The 20,900-nt window shown below is 34.8% G+C and overlaps 2 protein-coding genes across 2 annotated transcripts; both read left to right on the forward strand.

The window, feature by feature from the left end:
• Window positions 1-9,224: 9,224 nt before the first annotated feature.
• LOC112590690 (uncharacterized) lies at window positions 9,225-12,751 on the forward strand. Its single transcript, XM_025308008.1, has 3 exons — window positions 9,225-9,453; window positions 10,370-10,629; window positions 12,671-12,751. Exons 1-3 carry the CDS (start codon window positions 9,225-9,227, stop codon window positions 12,749-12,751), a joined length of 570 nt encoding a protein of 189 aa, XP_025163793.1.
• Window positions 12,752-12,995: 244 nt separating this feature from the next.
• On the forward strand, window positions 12,996-20,100 carry LOC112590691 (nose resistant to fluoxetine protein 6-like). Its single transcript, XM_025308010.1, has 6 exons — window positions 12,996-13,220; window positions 13,347-13,507; window positions 18,795-18,960; window positions 19,039-19,235; window positions 19,381-19,519; window positions 20,095-20,100. The coding sequence occupies exons 1-6, from the start codon at window positions 13,023-13,025 to the stop codon at window positions 20,098-20,100; spliced, it is 867 nt and encodes a 288-aa protein (XP_025163795.1). The 5' UTR covers window positions 12,996-13,022.
• Window positions 20,101-20,900: the final 800 nt, after the last annotated feature.

Consider the following 20,900-nt stretch of genomic DNA (forward strand, 5'->3'; position numbering starts at 1 on the left):
TGATTGGGATTCAGACTGCTTACTAATTGAATAATATTGCCTCGTCGCGCCCTTGAATTTTATACACGTCGCACCAGATAAAAATCAACATAAATGTGCACAACTGGATTTACATCCAGCTTCATTTCGCGCGTTCGCTTGATGCGAAAGATTATCGCGTCTCTTGATATAATTGTGTAATATCAAAATAACAGAGAAATATCGTTAGAATTGTCTTTCATTTGGTTACACTTTGGTTATATATCATAGAATGCAAAAGAAATATTGAACTCATTTGTTTTTGGCAGTATATCTTAACGTTTATGAAATGTTTGTTATAAAAATTTAGGTGAAAATAGAACTCAACTTAGAGGAAACGCTGCGTCGTGTTAAGAACTGTACATTACAGGGATATAATAAAGAAATATACGATCAGAGACATAAGGAATCTCGTGTTTATAAAGTAGGCGCTCATGTCATGATAAAAAAACGTTATTATTATCCTTTGTGTGAACAAACAATTATTACCAAAATATAGGGTGGGCCATCTGTTGGTTTCTTTGTGAAGTGCGTGTTATTTCGATAGTTTGCAACACTGACGCGCTTGATATTGATTAGATATATAGTGTCAAACTTCCGCTTTAAGAAATGAATCGTTTTACGCTTGAACAACACTGGGAAATATTGAAAAATTATTTGCAAAGTGAGTGTTGTGTTGCAGAAACTGTGCGAAATTTGAAAAGAATTTTTGGTCGAAATAAAGCCTCTTCAGCGGCTGGTGTAAGGAAATTCATAAAGAAAGTGAATTGGCATGCTTGTGGATAACAAAAGCGTATTCGTCCGATGTGCACAGACGAAAGGATTGCTGCCGTTGCCCAAAGTGTGCATGAAAACCCGAAGATCTCAACTCGTCACAGAGCTCAACAACTGAACACTAGTCGCACTTCTCTGAGGAGAATATTGCATAAAGACTTGGGATTATTCAAGGTGTAACTCACTCAAGAGTTGAAACAAAATGACCATCTGCTTCGTTGTCGCTTCTCTGTGTGGGCTTTAAATGAGGGAAAATGACGTCGATTTTGGTCGCAAAATCATCTTTTCGGACGAAGCTCATTTTTATCTCGGAGGTTATGTATTTTTTTTGACCGCAAACAAAACTGTATTTGGGGTTCCAAAAATCCACACGTAATCATTGAGAAGCCAATGCATCTTCAAAAAGTAACTGTTTGGTGTGGATGTTGGAGTGGTGGCATCATTGGTCATTACTTCTTTGAAAATGAAGCAGACAACAGCGTTACGGTAAACGGAGTGCACTACAGAGACATGATAACTGATTTTTTGTGGCCGCAATTGAACGATTTAGACTTGGACAGGATTTGGTTCCAGCAGAATGGCGCAACGTGCCACACCAGCCGTCAATCGATCGATCTTTTGCGCACTAAGTTCGGTAACCGTGTTATCAACCGTTTTGGAGACGTTAATTAGCCATCGCGCAGCTGCGATTTGACGCCGTTGGACTTTTTTTTATGGGAAAATGTTAAAAATCGTTGCTACTCTAACGATCCACAAACAATTGACGCACTTAAGGAAAACATCCAACGAGCTATTCGCGAAATAGAGCCATAAACAACTAACAATGTACTACAAAATTGGGTTAACAGGATGGGCTACTGCTAAGCCAGCCGCGGCAGCCATTTTAATGAGATTGTTTTCCATAAATAATCGGAAGATGTACTCTCTTCAATAAAGCAACAATCATTGAAAAATATTGAACGGTGTAGTTTTAATAACAATTTCAAAAAGAAATCAACAGATGGCCCACCCTATAGAAGGGGCTTTATGTTGTGACTAGTCTTAGACTTAAGTCTTAAATAGATACTTATTAGGTGACATAAAGGGCTTTCAGTTAAATCAAAGATTTTTCTCTGGCATCGTAGGACCAGACAAGATAAAGATATTGAGTCTGAATCTGAGTCTAAATTAAATGATGACGATGATGGTCAAGACGATCATGAAATCAGGGTAGCCGAACAGTGACAATAACTACGTTCATTATTATTTACTATATTTGTAGACATTGTACCTTGGCACGTCAGTAACGTCTAAATGATGCGTGTATTCCTCTGAGAACGTTTTGTGGAAGAGGATGATTTTCTTATGTTATGTTAAATGTTGCGTTACGGAGAGACTGACGACTCTTCTACATAGGTTACAACACGCAAAACGCAGATCTCAGGACGCAGAAATTGACTAATCATAGTCAACCATTTTTCTCACATTCGATTATAATTGATCAATTTCTGCGTCCTGCGATCTCTGTTTTGCGCGTTGCAACCTTCATCTATCTTTATACTTTTGTTCTTGCTGACATGTTGTCATCAACATTTTATACGAAATAATCAATTATTAGTTGTTATCATGATGTTGCCAACATTACGTATATCGCTGACCGTTTGATTTCTATATCGGATTGCTTAATATGAGTACTTATGGTGCTGCATTTAGTGATGTATTCTATTTCAATGTTATACAGCAAACATAACAACACATGCTGTGCATTAGTTTGCTTGAAATGTTTAATCACGCTTAGTTATCTAGATTATTATTCTTATCTATTCTTTCTGTGTTTCTCTTGATTATTATTCCATAATTTATATTAAGCCTCTCGTTATACTTCAATCAACAATTGTTAATAATATTTTATATTTTCACATTACATGCTTACTTTTTCTTGTGGAGATAATAGAAACTGTATTTCTTTATTTCATGCATTTCATTTTATTTTTAGTTCACCTTGTATTGATTTACATTTAAGATTGCAGTAATTATTGATCTCATACATATTGAACTCAGGAAATAGAATTCAGTAAACTTTAATTTTTTTTAATTCACCTTGTATTGATTTACATTTAAGATTGCAGTAATTATTGATCTCATACATATTGAACTCAAGAAACAGAACCCAGTAAACACACTTACGTAACAGTTACATTGTCGTAATGTAACGAAATGTAACACGTAATACACAGTCTGTCCCAGATACGATGAGACTGGTTCCATCAAAGTTCTTAGCGCAGCGATATCTATGAGTGAATGATGGTAGGTGAATATTCTATCCTTCATCTACTTAACCTCAAAATTTGAGCGAATTCGGTTGATATTTTACTGTGGTTTGACATTTTATGTAAAGTCACTTTGTGTACGTCGGTCGAAAAACCAATTTTTAAATTGGGTAAAAGTGGTGCAGAAACGTACGAAACGCTAAAAAATGTGTACGGGGATGAATGCATGTCCCGTGCACAGGTTTTCCGTTGGTTTGGCCGATTCCGTGACGATCGTGAGGACCTTGCAGACGATGACCGAGCACCGCCGCCAAAAACCACTCGCAATGAAGAAAACATCGAGAAAGTCAAAGAAATTCTTCGAAGCGACCGCTGTGTGTCTGCCCAGATATTATCTGGGAGTTCTACAACGATTGTGGGCCAGAATTCGACGAGTTTGACCGGAATATCGAGAGCTAGACAGTTGGTTTTTGTTGCACGATAATGCACCATCACACAAAGCCATCATGGTACGTGAATTCTTGACCAAAAAAGGCATCATTGTTATCGATCATCCACCATATTCACCTGATTTGGCTCCGTGCGACTTCTGGCTATTTCCCAAACTGAAATTACCGATGAAAGGAAATCGTTTCGATACCATTCCGGTCATCCAAAAGACTTCGACCGCCATACTAAAGGCCATTCCAGCCGATGAGTATAAAAAATGTTTCGAAAAATTTGTTGAACGTTTCCAGCGCTGTATTGACTCGGAGGGAGACTATTTTGAATAAACAAGAATAAAAAATCAAAATAATAAACGCTTTGTATTTTTTTTAGACCAGTCTCATTGTACACAGTCTCATTGGATCTGGGACAGACTGTGTATAACATGTACATTATAGCAATATACATGTTAGGTGTAATTTCCTCATAGAAAGTTGCAGTTATATAACAGAAATATCACATGTTACTAAAATGTTATATAACTGTAATATTATTGTTAAGTAAAAAAATTTACTCCCAATTTTCTTGCATTCGTCGACAGCTTCGATTCCAAGCGGAACACCCGCCCATGTGTTGACCATGCTAGGCTTCGCTTAATCTAACAACTGAGGGGCACGCAATTATCCCAATGACTCCTATGATGTTCTTGTGACTAGTGTTTATATAATGTGTCCTTACAGTATTCACAGAACATTATAACCTTTCATATCAAAAATTAAAATAACGCAACAACATTCGATATGCGACGAATATCAGTATAGGCAGCGTTTCAAAATTACTGGTAATGGAGTATTATAATGATTAACACAAAAAAATAGTTTGAAACAAGGAAGTCTAAACAAAAAGTTTTAATTACTAAATCTAAAAACACTTTTGAAAAATATTATCTCAAATCCTGTCTTTTATCAACATAGTTTTTTCAATGAAATAGAGTTTTTATTTCTAAAAATAATATTATAAAAATATATTTTGAGTGGTTTCATTAAAATATATTTTTATAATATTATTTTTATAATATTATTATTTTAATGTGGACGCGCATGTAGGAGAAGAGGAAGGAATACCCGGAGGAAAATGGGGGAGAAGGTAAGGAGATAGGAGCGTAGGATCTGGGTGGTAGTCGGTTCCTAGCGCTATGTTAACTATCGCTCGGAGATAGTGGACCTGAGATGCTAATTGGTCAGGATCTCTGGTGTCAAAAATCGACTCGAGCGTTTGGAAAATGCTGTCGATAGTTATTCCAATATTGTGACAATAACCCACTAAAACTGCATTTCCATAATAAGGGGAATTAATAAAATGGTTATAGGAAGGGTAGATGATAAAGAAAGTAAAACTTACTGCTGGTTCCAAAGCAGAGAGAGAGAGAGAGAGAGAGAGAGAGAGAGAGAGAAAGCAACCAAAAGAAAATGTTGCTGATCTGCGTAAGTGTGCAACGCTGGCTCTGTCGCTTTCGGATTTCCAATTCGTCAACGGCGATGTTACACACAACTATGTTCTCTTTTTCAGGCAGCGGATAATAATTAAACTTCGAAAGAATGTTTAGACCAACTCCACGTCTAAATGCCTGAATGTAAAAATTAAACGACAAAAGAAAGATCTTTGGATGCCGAATTTGTGGTTCTAACTCGGGTGCTGGTCAGGCGAATAATGTGCTAGCCTTTTCATTTTACTTAAAACGTCACCTCGGTTGAGAGGATGGAGTTGTGGAAATTGTGTCAGGGGTCTAAGGTCTATGTCCATCTATTAGAACTTTGTTGTTGACATTTTTGGAGGTGGGGTTTTAGAGCTGCGTCAGGGGTCCAAGGTTTATTAGAACTTTTCCAGAGGTGGGATTTTGGAATTGCGTTGCATTGTTGTAAAGGATGAGGTATCTATGGCGATAGGAGATTTCGTCATCTCGTTAGGTTTAGTGAGAATTATTGGGTAATATGACGGGACGTGGAAAAGTTGTAAGTTCGTGAGGATTAACGAAATCAGATATCGACTGGTCAGTCCGGGAAATGACTCAGTGGATTTTCCTGACAAACAACTAGAGGACTTTGGTCTAGGTAACAAAAAAGGAAATGATCGAGCACGATATACCGACACTTCAAGCACGATGTCGCGGAACATGTTTGTTGAATATAATATTTAAAGTGTAGCGAGCAACATAAAATCAATTCGCTCCATTTATAAAAGGATCTAGAATTCGCGAAGTCCGCAGGACGTAACAGTAATAAATGGAGAGGAGGTATTTAAAAAAATAATTCTATATTTCTTTTTTAAATTTTAGCAAATCGTTTTAAAGAGTATAAATAACTTTACAACTTTTGTGTAAAACATTTTTTCATGTACATTGTAGTTTAGAGAATAATTACAAACAATGAGAAAGTCTGTTTTCTTTTATGGATTGTTTCTATCTTTAACCGTTGAGATATATCATTAAAAACATATAGGTCTAATATTTTTTAATGCTCTGTGACATATTCAAATTATGAAAATTGGTAAGCGACGGTTCCGATTCTTGTATTTTCTTGTAACCTATAAAGGTGACACACGAAAGTGAGATTTTCGACAATATATCACTCATAGATTATATGTTGTGAGTGTCTTAAATTATATTATATATAATAATTATTATATTAATAGAATATAATTATAATAATTAATATAATAAAATATAATTATTATAATAATTATTATAATTTAAAGAAATAAAATAAAATGAAAAATGAAAAAAGATTGGATATTTTTACAAATAATTTGACACATATCATATGCATTCGTAAAGGTGACTACACTTTTGAATGTAGTTAAAAATTAAAGGTGCCAAAGAGCATTTTCGTCATTTATTATTTTACTATATTGATTTGAAGAAAACAGCTGCCGAAAATCACCGATTCATCTCAAAAATTTATTCTGAGTCTGCTCCATCAATTATTAGGTGAGCAACTAAGTTTCCGGGTTTTTTATCAATGAAAAGTGGAAAATTTCAAGAAAAATACAAAAAATGGTTTATTCAAAGTATCGTCCCTCGCTAGCTACACATTTTTGCCATCTCTCTGGCAATACATGAATACCGTGACGATAAAACGACGCGTCTTTGGACTGAAACCATTCATCCAATCAATTTTGCACTCTTCGAAATTGGCCAAGTATTATTCAGCCAAGCCATGCGTCGTCGACCGGAACAAGTGATAATCGGAAGGGGCCAGGTCTGGCGAATACGGCAGGTGCGGTAGCAGATCCCATTTCAGCGTTTTGATGGTATCCTGGACGATGAAAGTGCGATGGCACGGAGCGTTATCGTGTTGTAATATCACTCGTTCGTGTCTCGTGTCCCATTCTGGCCGTTTTTCGAGCAATGCATGGTTCAAATTGATCAGTTGTTGTCGGCAGCGATGCCCATTGACAGTTTCGCCCGGTTTCAGCAGCTCATAATACATGATTCCTTTCTGGTCCCACCAAACGCAGAGCATTGTCTTCTTTCCGAAGCGATTTGGCCGTGCCGTCGATGTTGATGCTTCGCCAGGTGAAAGTCACGATTTTTTGCGTTTGGGATTCTCGAAATATGTCCACTTCTCATCGCCAGTAACAATTCGATGCAGGAAACTCTTTCTTTCATGCCACAAATGCAAAATTTCGGAAGTGGCTCTTCGATTTTCTATCTGTCTCTCAGTCAACTCATGCGGCACTCATTTTCCTTCCATTTGAATTTTTCCCATAGCATGTAAACGTTTGGAAATATTTTGGCGAGTCAGGTTTAATGCCTCCGCAAATTGATCTTGTGTTTGCATATCATCTTCATCCAATAACGCTTGCAGATCGGCGTCCTCAATTGTTTTTGGTCTTCCGGAGCGTTCCTTGTCCTCAGTGTCGAAATCGCCACTTCGGAAGCGTTTCTTCGAAACCAATCTTCACAGGTAGTTTTCGATTGTGCATGTTCGCCGTAGGCTTCCTCAAGCAAACGACGTGTTTCAGCTGCACTTTTTTTTTAAGTTAAAGCAGAAAAGCAAAGCTTCCCGCAAATGCTGTTTATTTGGCACAAAACTCGACATCTTCGTTGTTAGAAAAAATATTTTTACGTTGCGATATGTGTTGGTATTACGACTGATTATTGTTAACAGATGTCCAAGCTATAAAAAAACACAACTTCAGACATGTATGTCGACTACATGTGTCGTTAGCGCCATCCATGTGTGAAACCCGGAAAGTTAGTTGCGCACCTAATATAATAAAACATATGAGGTTTCGACAGTTCAAAAGTGATGATTTTAATTTGAAAGACAAAAAACGTTCAAGTCAATCAAAAAATTTTTGAAGATGTCGAATTGCATCGTTGAATGAAAACTCGGTTCAAATGTCTCAAGAATTAGCTGAAGCAATAAATATTGACAAATCAACCGATTATGATCATTTACATTCAATGGGAAATATTCAAAAAGAAGGCAATTGGATTCCATATAAATTGTCCGAATTGACTTCAAAATCGTTTAACCACTTGCACTGTATTATTTTCTTGTCACAAAAAGAAGCACTTTTTGTACAACTTGTATTGTAACTGGCGATGAAAAATAAATCTACTATGATAACCTTAAGCGTAAAAAATCGTGACTAAATCCAAGTCAATCATCAACATCGACTCCAAGATATATCATCAATGGAAATAAGGTTTCATTGAGCATTTGGCGGGATATGAAAGAAGTATCGTAAATTTTGACCTGAAACTGAATCAAACAGTCATTAACCATTACTAACAATAACTAATAACAACTATTAAGCATAACCAACAACTAATTAATTTGAATCGTGTTTTGAATCAGAAATATCCAATAATAGTTTCAAGAAAACGCAAAATCATTTTGTTCCACGATAATGCTCGACCACATATTACAAAAGCAGTTTAAGATACGTTGTCGGCATTCCAATGGGGAGTCTTAATTATATACGCCGCGTATTCACCAGACTGTGCTTCTTCAGATTATCACTTATTTTGACCGATGTAGCATAGCCCTGCTGACTTCAAAATACTTCAAAGCCTATAAAGAAATAAAAAAACGAATTAATGAATGGACTACTTCAAAGGACGAACATTTTTTTATTGTGGAATTCACTTATTGTCAGAAAAGTGGAAAAAAATTATAGTTAACGATGGAAAATGTTTTGAGTAAAATATAATCTAACATCGCTTTAAAATAAACGAGGTTTTTTTCAAAAGACTAACCCTCAAGACTAACTGGGACACCTAATGCATTCTTACACTTCATTTGTGCAAAAAATGCGACGAATCATTTGTAAAACACACGGGAACTTTTCCTTCTTATATTCCAATCTTACTATTTACGTTATGCCGTCTCTGGTATGTACAGTTGGACATTTAACTTTTTAGATGTAGTAAATAGTCAATTCTTTGACTACAACATAGAAAACGTCATTTCTACTTTTATATTCTACTTACATTTCCGTTTTCTAGGGTGATCAATATCAGCGAATTTATAATTTTTAGAAATAAATTTGTCAAATAATCTTATTTTCCGATAATGTTACCGATAAGCAACTTTTTAATAATCTTCAAGCTATTGATGATAAATGATATATTAATGGAGTCGATTATTCTTATGTAACAGACAAGTTTTTCTTCCAAGAAACTGAATTCATTTCAGTTTTATGTCAACGAATATGTCTATTCGAGACAGTACGACTTCTACCTCCACGATGTGTAGACAAAGAGTAGTTTATTACACCATAGTGGTCCTATTATTAAAAATAACCTATTCCTATGTTTTGGCTGAACAAAATCACTTAATTCCAGAACAATGGGCATTAGAAGGCATGCCCTTTTTATCAATTATTTTTGCAACGTCGGAATATTTGCCGGCTGGGCCGGAAGACACACGGAGATTTTTGCATGACCTACTTAAAGGTTCTCTATGGGCTACGCAAAGTTAGTTTATGTAAATTATAATATGTTTTGCAAGTTAAAACTCTAGAAAAATGCAATGGTATTTGGTATTTAATGTATGTAATGATATTTATATAATACGATAATGTAAGAAACAAATCTGACAAGAAAAAGACACTTCACGTGAAACAATGTTTGAAACAAAAGTTATAGGGTTCAATGTAGCCATGGTCAATAGTACTATTTCTAATTCTTGATATTATTTTTTTAAACTATACGTCAATTACCTTTGTTTGTAAAATAACGTGTGGAAAGTACCAATATCAATGTTAAAATTGAATTAAAACATGAAAAGATTCAAATTTATTTAATTCATATAAGTTCTAATAAATCAATTTACTTTAGTGTTCCGAGTGCTCAACTTGTGCACATTATTGACATAAGACCGTGAATATTAATGCGTAAATATTTTGTAAATACAATTTAAAAATCGTATTCCCCGATAGCCAAATCTAGCAGATATTACGCTGTGTCTGCTGAACATTTTGTCGACAAATTAGCAGCAAAATGTTTATCAGCAATGCTCATCTGCTAGTAAAGTATGATGACACATTAACGGCAGAAATTCAACAGGATCTGACATTCTGTAATTTAAAGTATTTAAAGTATTCCATTTAAAGTATTTAAATGGAATGTATTGCAAACATGCTCGATTTCTATCTCGCCTATCTGCTAACAAGTTATATTAGAACATACTATGTCAGCACACGATTTTCATATAGACACAGATGACTATTGATTTGCCATATTATTCTGACCGTATCTACTGCCAACCTGACGTCAAAATTTCTAACATTTTACTTATTAAATTGATATTGATATATTTTGCATTCTACATGTGTGTGTGTGTGTGTATGTTCACACATATCTTTCGATATTCTGTTAAATTCTATTTCAGTGTTCGATTCTTCTACAAAATATCCGGATGGTATATTCTACGGACATACAAGACATCTAGGAAATTTTGATGAGTGTTATAACATACAAGTTAATATCACAGAAGAGGGTACCGATGTTCATGAAATTAATGGAAAATATTGCTTAATCGATATTATATATAAGAAGAAGCAAACTACATCAGTCCAACAAAAATCATCAGAAACACAATATATGAACAATTCCTTAGACATAACCAATTCTTTTTGGAAAGTATTAGAGGTATGTTTGTAACGCTGAACAAATTTTATAATAAAGAAATTCAAGTTACGCGGAGATTCACCTGATGAAACAACATTATTGTAGGATACTTATATAATTACTTCAGTATACTGACATAATGTAATTATAAATTACACACTTTAAGAATAATTATTATATTCAAATTTTAATATATTTTGAAAATATTATATATATTTTAAACGATTCAGATGATGTAAGATGTGTGGATGATACAAGAATCATAAAATCAAAGATTATATTGGTAACATACATAGTGTCCTATTATGATATTCAAATTAAATATCTGAATTTAAAACGTGTGAATTAAAATACTCGCGAAACATCTAACGGAAGAGATTTAATGTAATGATATTTATATAATACGATAATGTAAAATACAAATCTGACAAGAAAAAGATACTTCACGTGAAACAATGTTTAAAACAAAAGTTATAGGATTCAATGCAGCCATGATCAGTAATACTATTAGGTCAATCGGAAAGTTCTGTCCGTTTTCTTGCAAAACGTATGACTTTATTTAAGAAACAAAATGAAAAAGTACATCAATCAAAGTATTGTTCATCATTAGCAATGACTTTTTCCCATCTTTCGGTCAGCAAGCGAATTCCGCAGCGAAAGAATGACTCATCTTTGGAGGCTATCCAGTCAGAGACCCATTTTTCGACGTTTTCATAAAAATTGAAGCATTTCTCAGCAAGTGCGTGTGCTATCGACCGAAACAAGTGGTAGTCGGAAGGGGCACAGTCTGGTGAATAAGCCGCATGGGGTAACACTTCCCAGCGAAGTGCTTCTAACGTTCCCTTGACAGATTTTGTGACGTGAAGTCGAGCGTTGTCATGAAGCAAAATCACTTTATGCTGTCTCGTTTCATATTCTCGTCGTTTTCCGTGCAATGCTCGGCTCAAATGGATCATTTATTTTCTGTAGAGATCCCCTGTGACTGTTTGACCACTTTTCAACAGCTCATGGTACATAAGGGCATACCCTTCTGATCCCACCAAATACAGAGCATTGCCTTCTTTCCGTGGATATTCCGCTTTGGCTTCGATGTTGAGAGTTGGCCAAGATCGCAAGTAGTTTTTCGACGTTTGGGTTTGTCAAAATAAATCCATTTTTCATCCCCAGTGATGATACGATGTGAAAACCCCTTTCTTTGTTGCCTAGCAAGCAGAATTTCGCCTTTAGCCTTGTTTTTCGCCTTTCAACGTCTCTTGGCTTCAGTTCATATGGGACCCATTTTCCTTCCTTGTAAACCTTTCCTAAGGCTTTCAAACGATCGGAAATGACAGATTGAGCACAATTTAATGCTTCTGCAAGTTGCTTTTGCGTTTGACATGGGTCTTCGTCCACCAATGCCTGCAATTCTTCGTCTTCGAATACTTTTGATCGTCCAGAACGCTCTTTGTCCTCTACATCAAAATCATGAATTTTAAAACGTCGAAACCATTCTTTGCATGTTTTATTGGTAGGAGCATTATCACCATAAACTTCTATAAGCATTCGATGAGCTTCAGCTGCAGTTTTCCTCCAATTGAAGCAAAAGATTAATACTTCGAGCAAATGACGCTTATTTGGCACAAATTTCGACGTTTTCGATGCAATGAACAACGATGTTATTCATGCAAACGTATACTTTTATGTACTGAATGTTATTGACAGATGTCAAAACAAACTATTAAGCTTCGTTTAGACATTAGCAGACAGGTTAACGACAGTTCTAGCTATAGCTACTTGTCGCTAAACGGAGGGAACTTTCCGATTTACCTAATATTTTTAATTTTTATTTTAAATGGACAACTGGAATTCCAGATCGCAAATCGAATTTCTTAATTACAATTTAATACCTTCAGTCGCAAAATTAAATATTTAATTTAAATTGAAAAAGAAAAAAGTTGAACATCATATAAACATCGCTATGTCGCATAATTTTCCCTTTTCTCCATTGTAATAAACGTTTTGCTTACGGCATATCGCTCTAGGAATTAAATGATTACTTACTTATTAATACTTTTGCACTTAGCAATTGGAAGGTCACCCATATCGTATACGCAGAAATCGTATACAATTGGCTTTGTGTGTACCTGCAGTGCGGAAAATATAGAAACAGCCTTGAAAATATCTTTAAAAGAACTTGGAACAAGTAAAAATATTGAGTTGCAGACAAGTGTGCAACCTAATTCTTGTCATACAGTCAAAGAAGGGCCAAAGTTTACTCTTGGTGCCGGAGTTTACTGGTAAATTTTATTCTCATCACAAATGTGAAAAAAATATTGTACTTTAAATAATTTTTCAGTGTTGTACTTGTCGCTTTGCTGAGTCTGGTTATAATCAGCACTTGATACGACCGTACGCCAAGTGGAGATGGAAATAATATGTCTGTAATACGAAATATCATGTTACACTTTTCTGCTCGGAGAAATTATGAAAAAATTTTCAACGTAAATTATACACATACAGGGCTTGACTCTATATATTTTATACGGTTTTTTATTATCAGTTTGACGGTTTATATGCATAATGTAATGCAATATATGTTTATTCCCATTGTTAATGTAGTTGATATAGAAGAGGTATGTATTACTATTAAACACATGTGTATTAAAATTAACATGTGCAGTTATGTATTAATAATCTCTTTCTTGACATTTGACAATTATGTGTAACACGATATTTTTCATCTTAATGCTTGCTTTCAGATATACAAAATACCTTTGATTACATTAATAGTGAACGCTACAGTCACAATAAACATAATGTTCGCCTTGAGCGGCGTTCTACACGCATTTCAATTATTGAAAGACTTGGATCAAAATAAACAATTAAAATTTGTTAAAAATGTCGCATTGAGATACATGAGGTATGTACGTACACAAAGTATTCTATTTTAAGCTTCAGTCAAATATTTCGGAAGGTATGCAATGTTTCGAAAGCAAATGCTAGACGAAAGTAATAAAGCTTGCAAGGTGTATTTCATCCATTACGGTCGTTCAAAATTTTATTAAATTCATTATGTTTAAGTATTTTAGTGTCCTCAGCCGTTTCCAAATAGAATTCTATAATTCTTTCTCCCTCCTCTCTCTCTCTCTCTCTCTCTCTCTCTCTCTCTCTCTCTCTCTCTCTCTCTCTCTCTCTCTCTCTCTCTCTCTCTCGGTTTATTATTATAGGTGTAAAAGTTAATTTCAGTTTTAAAAATTCCGATGCAAAGCGAAGTGGATGCCATCGGTACGTGGCATGGAGCACGTAAAAGTAACTCCAAAGACGTGGGGCATAACATCACATGACGTCACGTCTATGTCATAAAAGAGGATATCATCATAATCACGACTCAAATATTCATTAATTATATATTAAAATTTTATGTATCAAATTATTCTTTCCGTTATTGAATCAATATCTGATGTTTACCAAAAGCATTATTGAGCCATTATTAACGTTGATTAAACCACTATTGACTTAAACCACTACCAAACGTCAAAGTACATCGATCCCAGAGACCAAACCACCCTATTCTTATGTACCATATTTTGGTTCGCTGAACACGAATCCGAGGTCAATTTTCCCCATCACATCCTGTTTTTTTTAAACCTTAAAAAAAGCTAAAAAATATCCAAAATCGTCTATTTGCTGCCTAAAAGGTAGACACGGGATTGATAATGAGTGCTAAAGCTATATTCCATTCTACCGTAACGTTTTTGAGACGCTGAAAAAATATTGTAATAGATTTATAGATCTAGGATTTTTTTTAACAAAAAAAATCGCCCAAAAGTCGTCAAAATGACATTCATTTGTTCAGATCTCATTCACAAAGTCTTTGAAAAGCAAATAAACAAACAGGTGGATCAAACTTGATCTTTTTTGTATTGTAAAATATATTTACAAAAAAAGAACATTTTTATTATTTTTTTTTTATGATAACGTACTCTCTTATTTTCAAAAGATCTGTGAAGTGGGTTTCTTTTATGTTTTACTCCTTTTCGTTCATACTCTCTTTTCAACATCCAACAGAAGTCAGCCTTCATGATCACATCCCATCGTCCTTGATATCTTCGCTCCATTTCTTTAATATCTTGGTGGAAACGTTCACCCTGCTCTTCACTGTAATGTGCTGAAATCTCTGGAAATTGATTTACGTGAGAATGCAAGAAATGCATCTTCAGGTTCATCAGGTATCCCAACTTATCGAAGTTGTCAATCACATCAGAGACTACTTGTTTATAGTTCTCGCTCTTGTGGTTACCTAAGAAGTTCTCAACAACTCCTTGAAAGCCAAGCCACGCCGACTTTTCAATGTTAGTCATCGTTGTAACAAAGATCTGGTCCCTCAACATTTTTCTATTTGCGGTCCATCAAAAATGCCTTCCTTCAATTTTGCATCGGTCATCTGTGGGAATTGTTTCCCCAAATATGCGAAGCATTTTCCATCTTTATCCAGGACATTTACAAATTGCTTCATGAGATCAAGCTTAATATGAAAAAGTGGAAGCAATATTTTTTTAGAGTCAACCAGCGGTTCTGCAATGATGTTATTTTTACCTGATTCAAACGATGCCCTTTTCGGCCATTTATGACGTGTATAGTGCTTGGCACGATCTCTACTGTCCCACAAGCATAAGTAGTAAGGTGTCTTTATAAAGCCTAATTGTTGTCCCAATATCATCTCTAGAACTTTAATATCTCCGCAAATTTGCCACTTGTGCGCTGAGTAATTAATTTTTTCAAGAACTAATTTGAGATTGCTGTACTCCTCTTTTAACTGCGTTGAATGTGCTACAGGTATTGGTGCATATACGTTGGTGTTATGAAGAAAAATGAACTAAAGCCAGGCATATACAAAGACGAAAATTGGAGACTATTTATTGATTCATTGAAACGAAGTTTAAAAGCTGTTCTTCTTCATGACACCAACGTATTATGTGTGTGAATTAATTCGGTCCGTTTTTACTTCCAAAAAAAGATTTTAGTATGAAAAAACATGAAAAAGTACACTAATAAAAATATTTCCCATCGCTTGCTATTATTTTTTCCCATCTGCCTGGCGGTTGTTGCATTCCGTGACGGAAAAACGACTCGTGCTTCAAAACGGTACATTGATTGAGCCATTACCCTATTTCTTTATAATTGTTGAAGTGCTGGTCCGAAAGCCCGTGTGCCATCGATCTGAACAAGTGATAATCGGATGGAGCAATGTCTGGTGAATACGGCGGGTGAAGTAAAACGTCCCAGCCAAGTACTTCCAAGGTGGCTTTTACAATCTTTCCAACATGTGGCCGAGCGTTATCGTGCTGGAAGATCACATTGTCGTGTCTCTTTGCATATTCCGGGCGCTTATTCTTCAATACGTTGTTTAAACGGATCAATTGTTGTTGATAAAGTTCGGCAGTGCCATTATGGTTTGGCTCTGTTTTAACAGTTCATGATATACTGCACCCTTGTAGTCCCACCATATACAGAGCATTACTTTCTTGCCGTGAATATTCCGCTTTGATATCGATGTGGATAGTTTTCCTGGGTCACTAATGGATTTCCTTCGTTTGAAGTTATCGAAATATATCCACTTTTCGTCTCCAGTCACAATACGATGCAAAACATTTTTTCTTTTTTCTTTTTTCTTTTTTACTTGATAAGCAAGATTTCAGACATGGCTTTTGCCTCTCGATGTCTCTTTCTTTCAGTTCGTATGGCACCCATCTTCCTTCTTTGTAAATCTTTCCCATGGCTGCCAAACACACAGAAATTATTGATCGATCAACACTCAACAATTGCGCGAGCTCATGTTGCGATTGACACGGATCTTCATCGATTAGCGCCTACAATTTCTCCTCCTCAATCTTCTTCGACTGACCTGGACGAGGTTTGTCATCAACACTGAAATCATCACTTTTGAAACGTCGAAACCATTCTCTTGATCTGATGATTTATCGGTGGAAGCACTTTCCCCATAAACTCCTACAAGCATTCGATGAGCTTCAGCGGCTGTTTTCTTCAAATGAAAACAGAAAATGAGAACTTCCCGGAAGTGATGCTTTTTTAGCTCGAATTTCGACATTTTCGAACCAGATAAACACGATGTTATTGTTACAAATCCAAACATTTATCAACTGAATATTATTGACAGATATCAAAACTAAAAAATAAAGCCTTTTGTAGACATTAGAGGTTAGAAAATTACATAGTACAGCAATTGACCGCCAGATAAACCGAGTTAATTCATACACCTAATATATGCACCAATATCTGTAGCACACTCAACGCAGTTAAAAGAGAAGTACAGTAATCTCAAACTAGTTCTTGAAAAAATTAATTATTCAGTCCACAAGTGGCAAATTTGCGGAGATATTAAAATTCTAGGGATGATATTGGGACAACAATCAGGCTTTATAAAGACACCTTGCTACTTATGCTTGTGGGACAGTAGAGATCGTGCCAAGCACTATACACGTCATAAATGGCCGAAAAAGACATCGTTTGAATCAGGTAAAAATAACATCATCGTAGAATCACTGGTTGACCCTAAAAAAATATTGCTTCCACCTCTTCATATTAAGCTTGGTCTCATGAAGCAATTTGTGAATGCCCTGGATAAAGATGGGAAATGTTTCAAATATTTGGCGAAACAATTTCCACAGATGACCGATGCAAAATTGAAGGAAAGCGTTTTTGATGGACCGCAATTTAAAAAAATGTTGAGAGACCAGATCTTTGTTACAACACTGACCAACACTGAAAAGTCGGCGTGACTTGGCTTTCAAGGAGTTGTTGAGAACTTCTTAGGTAACCATAAGAGCGAAAACTACAAACAAGTAGTCTCTGATATGGTTGACAACTTCGATAAGTTGGGATGCCTGATGAACCTGAAGATGCATTTCTTGCATTCTCACGTAAATCAATTTCCAGAGATTTTAGGACATTACAGTGAAGAGCAGGGTGAACGTTTTCACCAAGATATTAAAGAAATGGAGCGAAGATATCAAGGACGACGGGATGTGATCATGAAGACTTCTGTTGGATGTTGAAAGGAGAGTATGAACGAAAAGGAATAAAACGTAAAAGAAATCCACTTCACAGATTTTTTGAAAAATAAGAGAGTACGTTATCATAAAAGAGAATAATAAAATTGTTCTTTTTTTTAAATATACAAAAAAAAGATCGAGTTTGATCTACCTGTTTGTTTATTTGCTTTTCAAAGACTTTGTGAATGAGATCTAAACAAATGAATGTAATTTTGACGACTTTTGGGCGATTATTTTATGTTAAAAAAATCCTAGATCTATAAATCTATCACAATATTTTTTCAGTGTCCCAAAAAACATTACGGTAGAATGGAATATAGCTTTAGCACTCGTTACCAATCCCGTGTCTATCTTTTAGGCAGCAAATAGACCTTTTTGGATATTTTTTGGCTTTTTTCAAAGTTAAAAAAAACAAGATGTGATGGGGAAAAACTGACCTCGGATTCGTGTTCAGCGATCCAAAATATATAAGAATAGGGTGGTATGGTCTCTAGGATCGATCACTTTTTTTTTGTGGGGCTGTCCTATAGTTTAATAGTTGTTCAATATACGTTCAATGTTTATATTCACCACTTGCGAGCGGAACAAAACAATTGCGTTTTTTTAGTATGGTGTATTCTTTATCAATAAATGACATAGACGAATTATAGCAGAGAATACAAAATGTCTGTTAAATAGTTGGAACAAATCCGGAAAAGAGTTTGCAATTCTATGATACGAAGATATAAAGCGTGTGTAGAAATAGGCGTGTGTAGGAAATCTTTTGTAAACTTTGTAAACACCAGAAACGAGTAGATCACTTGCTTTAGTTAAATTAAATACTTCTTTATAACTCCGGCAATATTAATTTTTCGACCCATATTTATTAGAATCTTTTTCTCATTTTTTGTAAATATTATTTCTCCTTAAAGTCATGAACCCTTTTTTTTAGATATCTAGTATATGAGAATAGGACTCTATATGTACATGCCCAGATAGGACAAGAAATCATGACATCAAAATGACGTCAAAATGATGAGGAAGACTCATTTTTCATTCGGTTATTCTCTCATTATTTTGATGTCATTTTGATTTCATCATGATTTTCTGTTCTTCCTGGGTATGTGCCCACGTAACACATATGATTATTTACAGGTTAACGCCGTTATATGCTACAATAATTGGCTTCTACATTTGGATCCTTCCACTACTGGGATCCGGACCATTTTGGAATCATGTGGTCGAAGAATGCGCTCATTGTGCAAAAAATTGGTGGATAAATCTCTTGTACATTCACAATTACGTCGCAGTTTCGGAATTCGTAATGAAATTGTGTTTATATCAATCCGAATAATCTCCAAGAAATATCAATTAACGTGTAATTGACATGTAATTTCAGTGTGTCACCCACGGCTGGTATTTAGCAGCAGACTTTCAACTTTTTGTTTGCAGTCAATTTGTAATATATGCATTTTGGTGTATGCCGCGCAACATAGGGTATCCTTTTCTCGGGATATTAACATTAATAAGTTGCACTGTATCTTTTGTTGCCACTTACGTATATAATGCATCTTCCATCCTACGATTTACACCATAGTAAGTAATTTCTAATATTGATGCGCGTGTATAATTTTACTCCTAATTAGGCCGTATTCTAAAATTATCTTATTTAATTAGGTAGAGGAACAAATACAAATGAACAGTTCATCGACCTTAATAAATTACTCATTTTGTTTTATAGCGTAACAAAATTAGCAGATCTACCAGAATTCAAGGCATATTATATCAAAACACATATGTCTGCTACTGGATACCTTGTTGGTATAATAGCTGGTGCAATACTTCATGATCACAAAGGCAGTTCGTGGCGTTTGTCTAAGGTGAATATGTATTGTAATTTTAGCTGACTTTCATACCATTCTCATGAATGAGAGAAGAAAATGAGACACGAATGTAAAAATTACGCCTAAATAAAATATATCTTCATAAATAGCACCTGTTACAAACAAGTTTATTTGTTTAAATGCTTTTGTATTAGTCTTGTTTAAATATCGAGCATCCTTGCACCTTTTTTAAATGTAGATAATTCCACGTATATATTAGTTTCTAATGTAATGTAATGTGTCTCTTAATTGATATCCTAAATTTAAACGATACTATCATTTACATGCAAAAAGAAAAGAAAAGTTTAGGAGACAATGTTGACTGGCTAAATTTTCATTAGTAATTATAACCTGTGAAAACACTCATACAGCACAGAAGTTGCAGCAACATTGCAATATTGTTGCAATGTTGCAGTAATGTTGCTGCAACTTTTTGTGGTGTATGGACAGCTAAACTAACTATTGTCGAGAGCTTTCCAATTTAAATTTTAACGAAAAATAACGGTACATTAGTAAGTACCAATTGGAAAACATTATGTATGTACATAATTTATATTATATTACTTTTTCAGTTCTGATCAAACATCTTGGTTTGTCCGATGCCTGTGGTTTTATATGTCGCCATCCAATATTGGGCGCATAAATTTTTTATATTGAGCAAACCGAATCTGTTGGAAGAAGCAATTTTTGCATTTTTCCAAAGGCTTATTCCCGCCTTGTGCACATGTTCTATAATAGTTTTGTCATCCACCAGCACTCAATCAAGTATGATATATACATTGTAAAATGTTTGATGTTTATTTTAAGTTATGATTTACACTATTGTCAAAAGATTTAAGAAACACGAGACAAATTATTGTTTCTGTATATTAGTAATCATAATACTAGCTTGTCTTACGAGTAAGATTACCAGAGGAGTTCGTCAAGAAAAAAGTAGACTGAGTATGCAAAACATATAAAAAGAAAGTCATCCAAATTTCGGGTAGCTAAAAAAAGTTCACAAGTTTCGAGTAGCTAAAAAAGATTATAATTTTCCTTAAATATCTCAAAAAATATTAGGCAAATAAAAAAATATTTCAGACAAAAGTTATTTAAATTAATTGGTAGAAAAAGATGGTATAATAAAAAATTGGGGTTTCCATTTAAGAGAAATAATGATCAGTGAATATTACGAAAGTAGTGCTATTTGTAAACAATATAGTATAGTTATTTTATGTCCTCCTTGAGATCATATAACTTTCGTTCGAAACATTTTTGCTGAAAATGTTTCATTGAAGAATTATCGAAGAATTATGCGTTTTTTTTAATGGGACACCCTGTATATGTTACCGGCAAGATATGGCAATTTCAGGTTTATATTATAATCAAATAGTTTGAA

This window comes from Harpegnathos saltator, unplaced genomic scaffold (genome assembly GCF_003227715.2).
Source record: "Harpegnathos saltator strain DR-91 unplaced genomic scaffold, Hsal_v8.6 scaffold133, whole genome shotgun sequence".
NCBI lineage: Eukaryota > Metazoa > Arthropoda > Insecta > Hymenoptera > Formicidae > Harpegnathos > Harpegnathos saltator.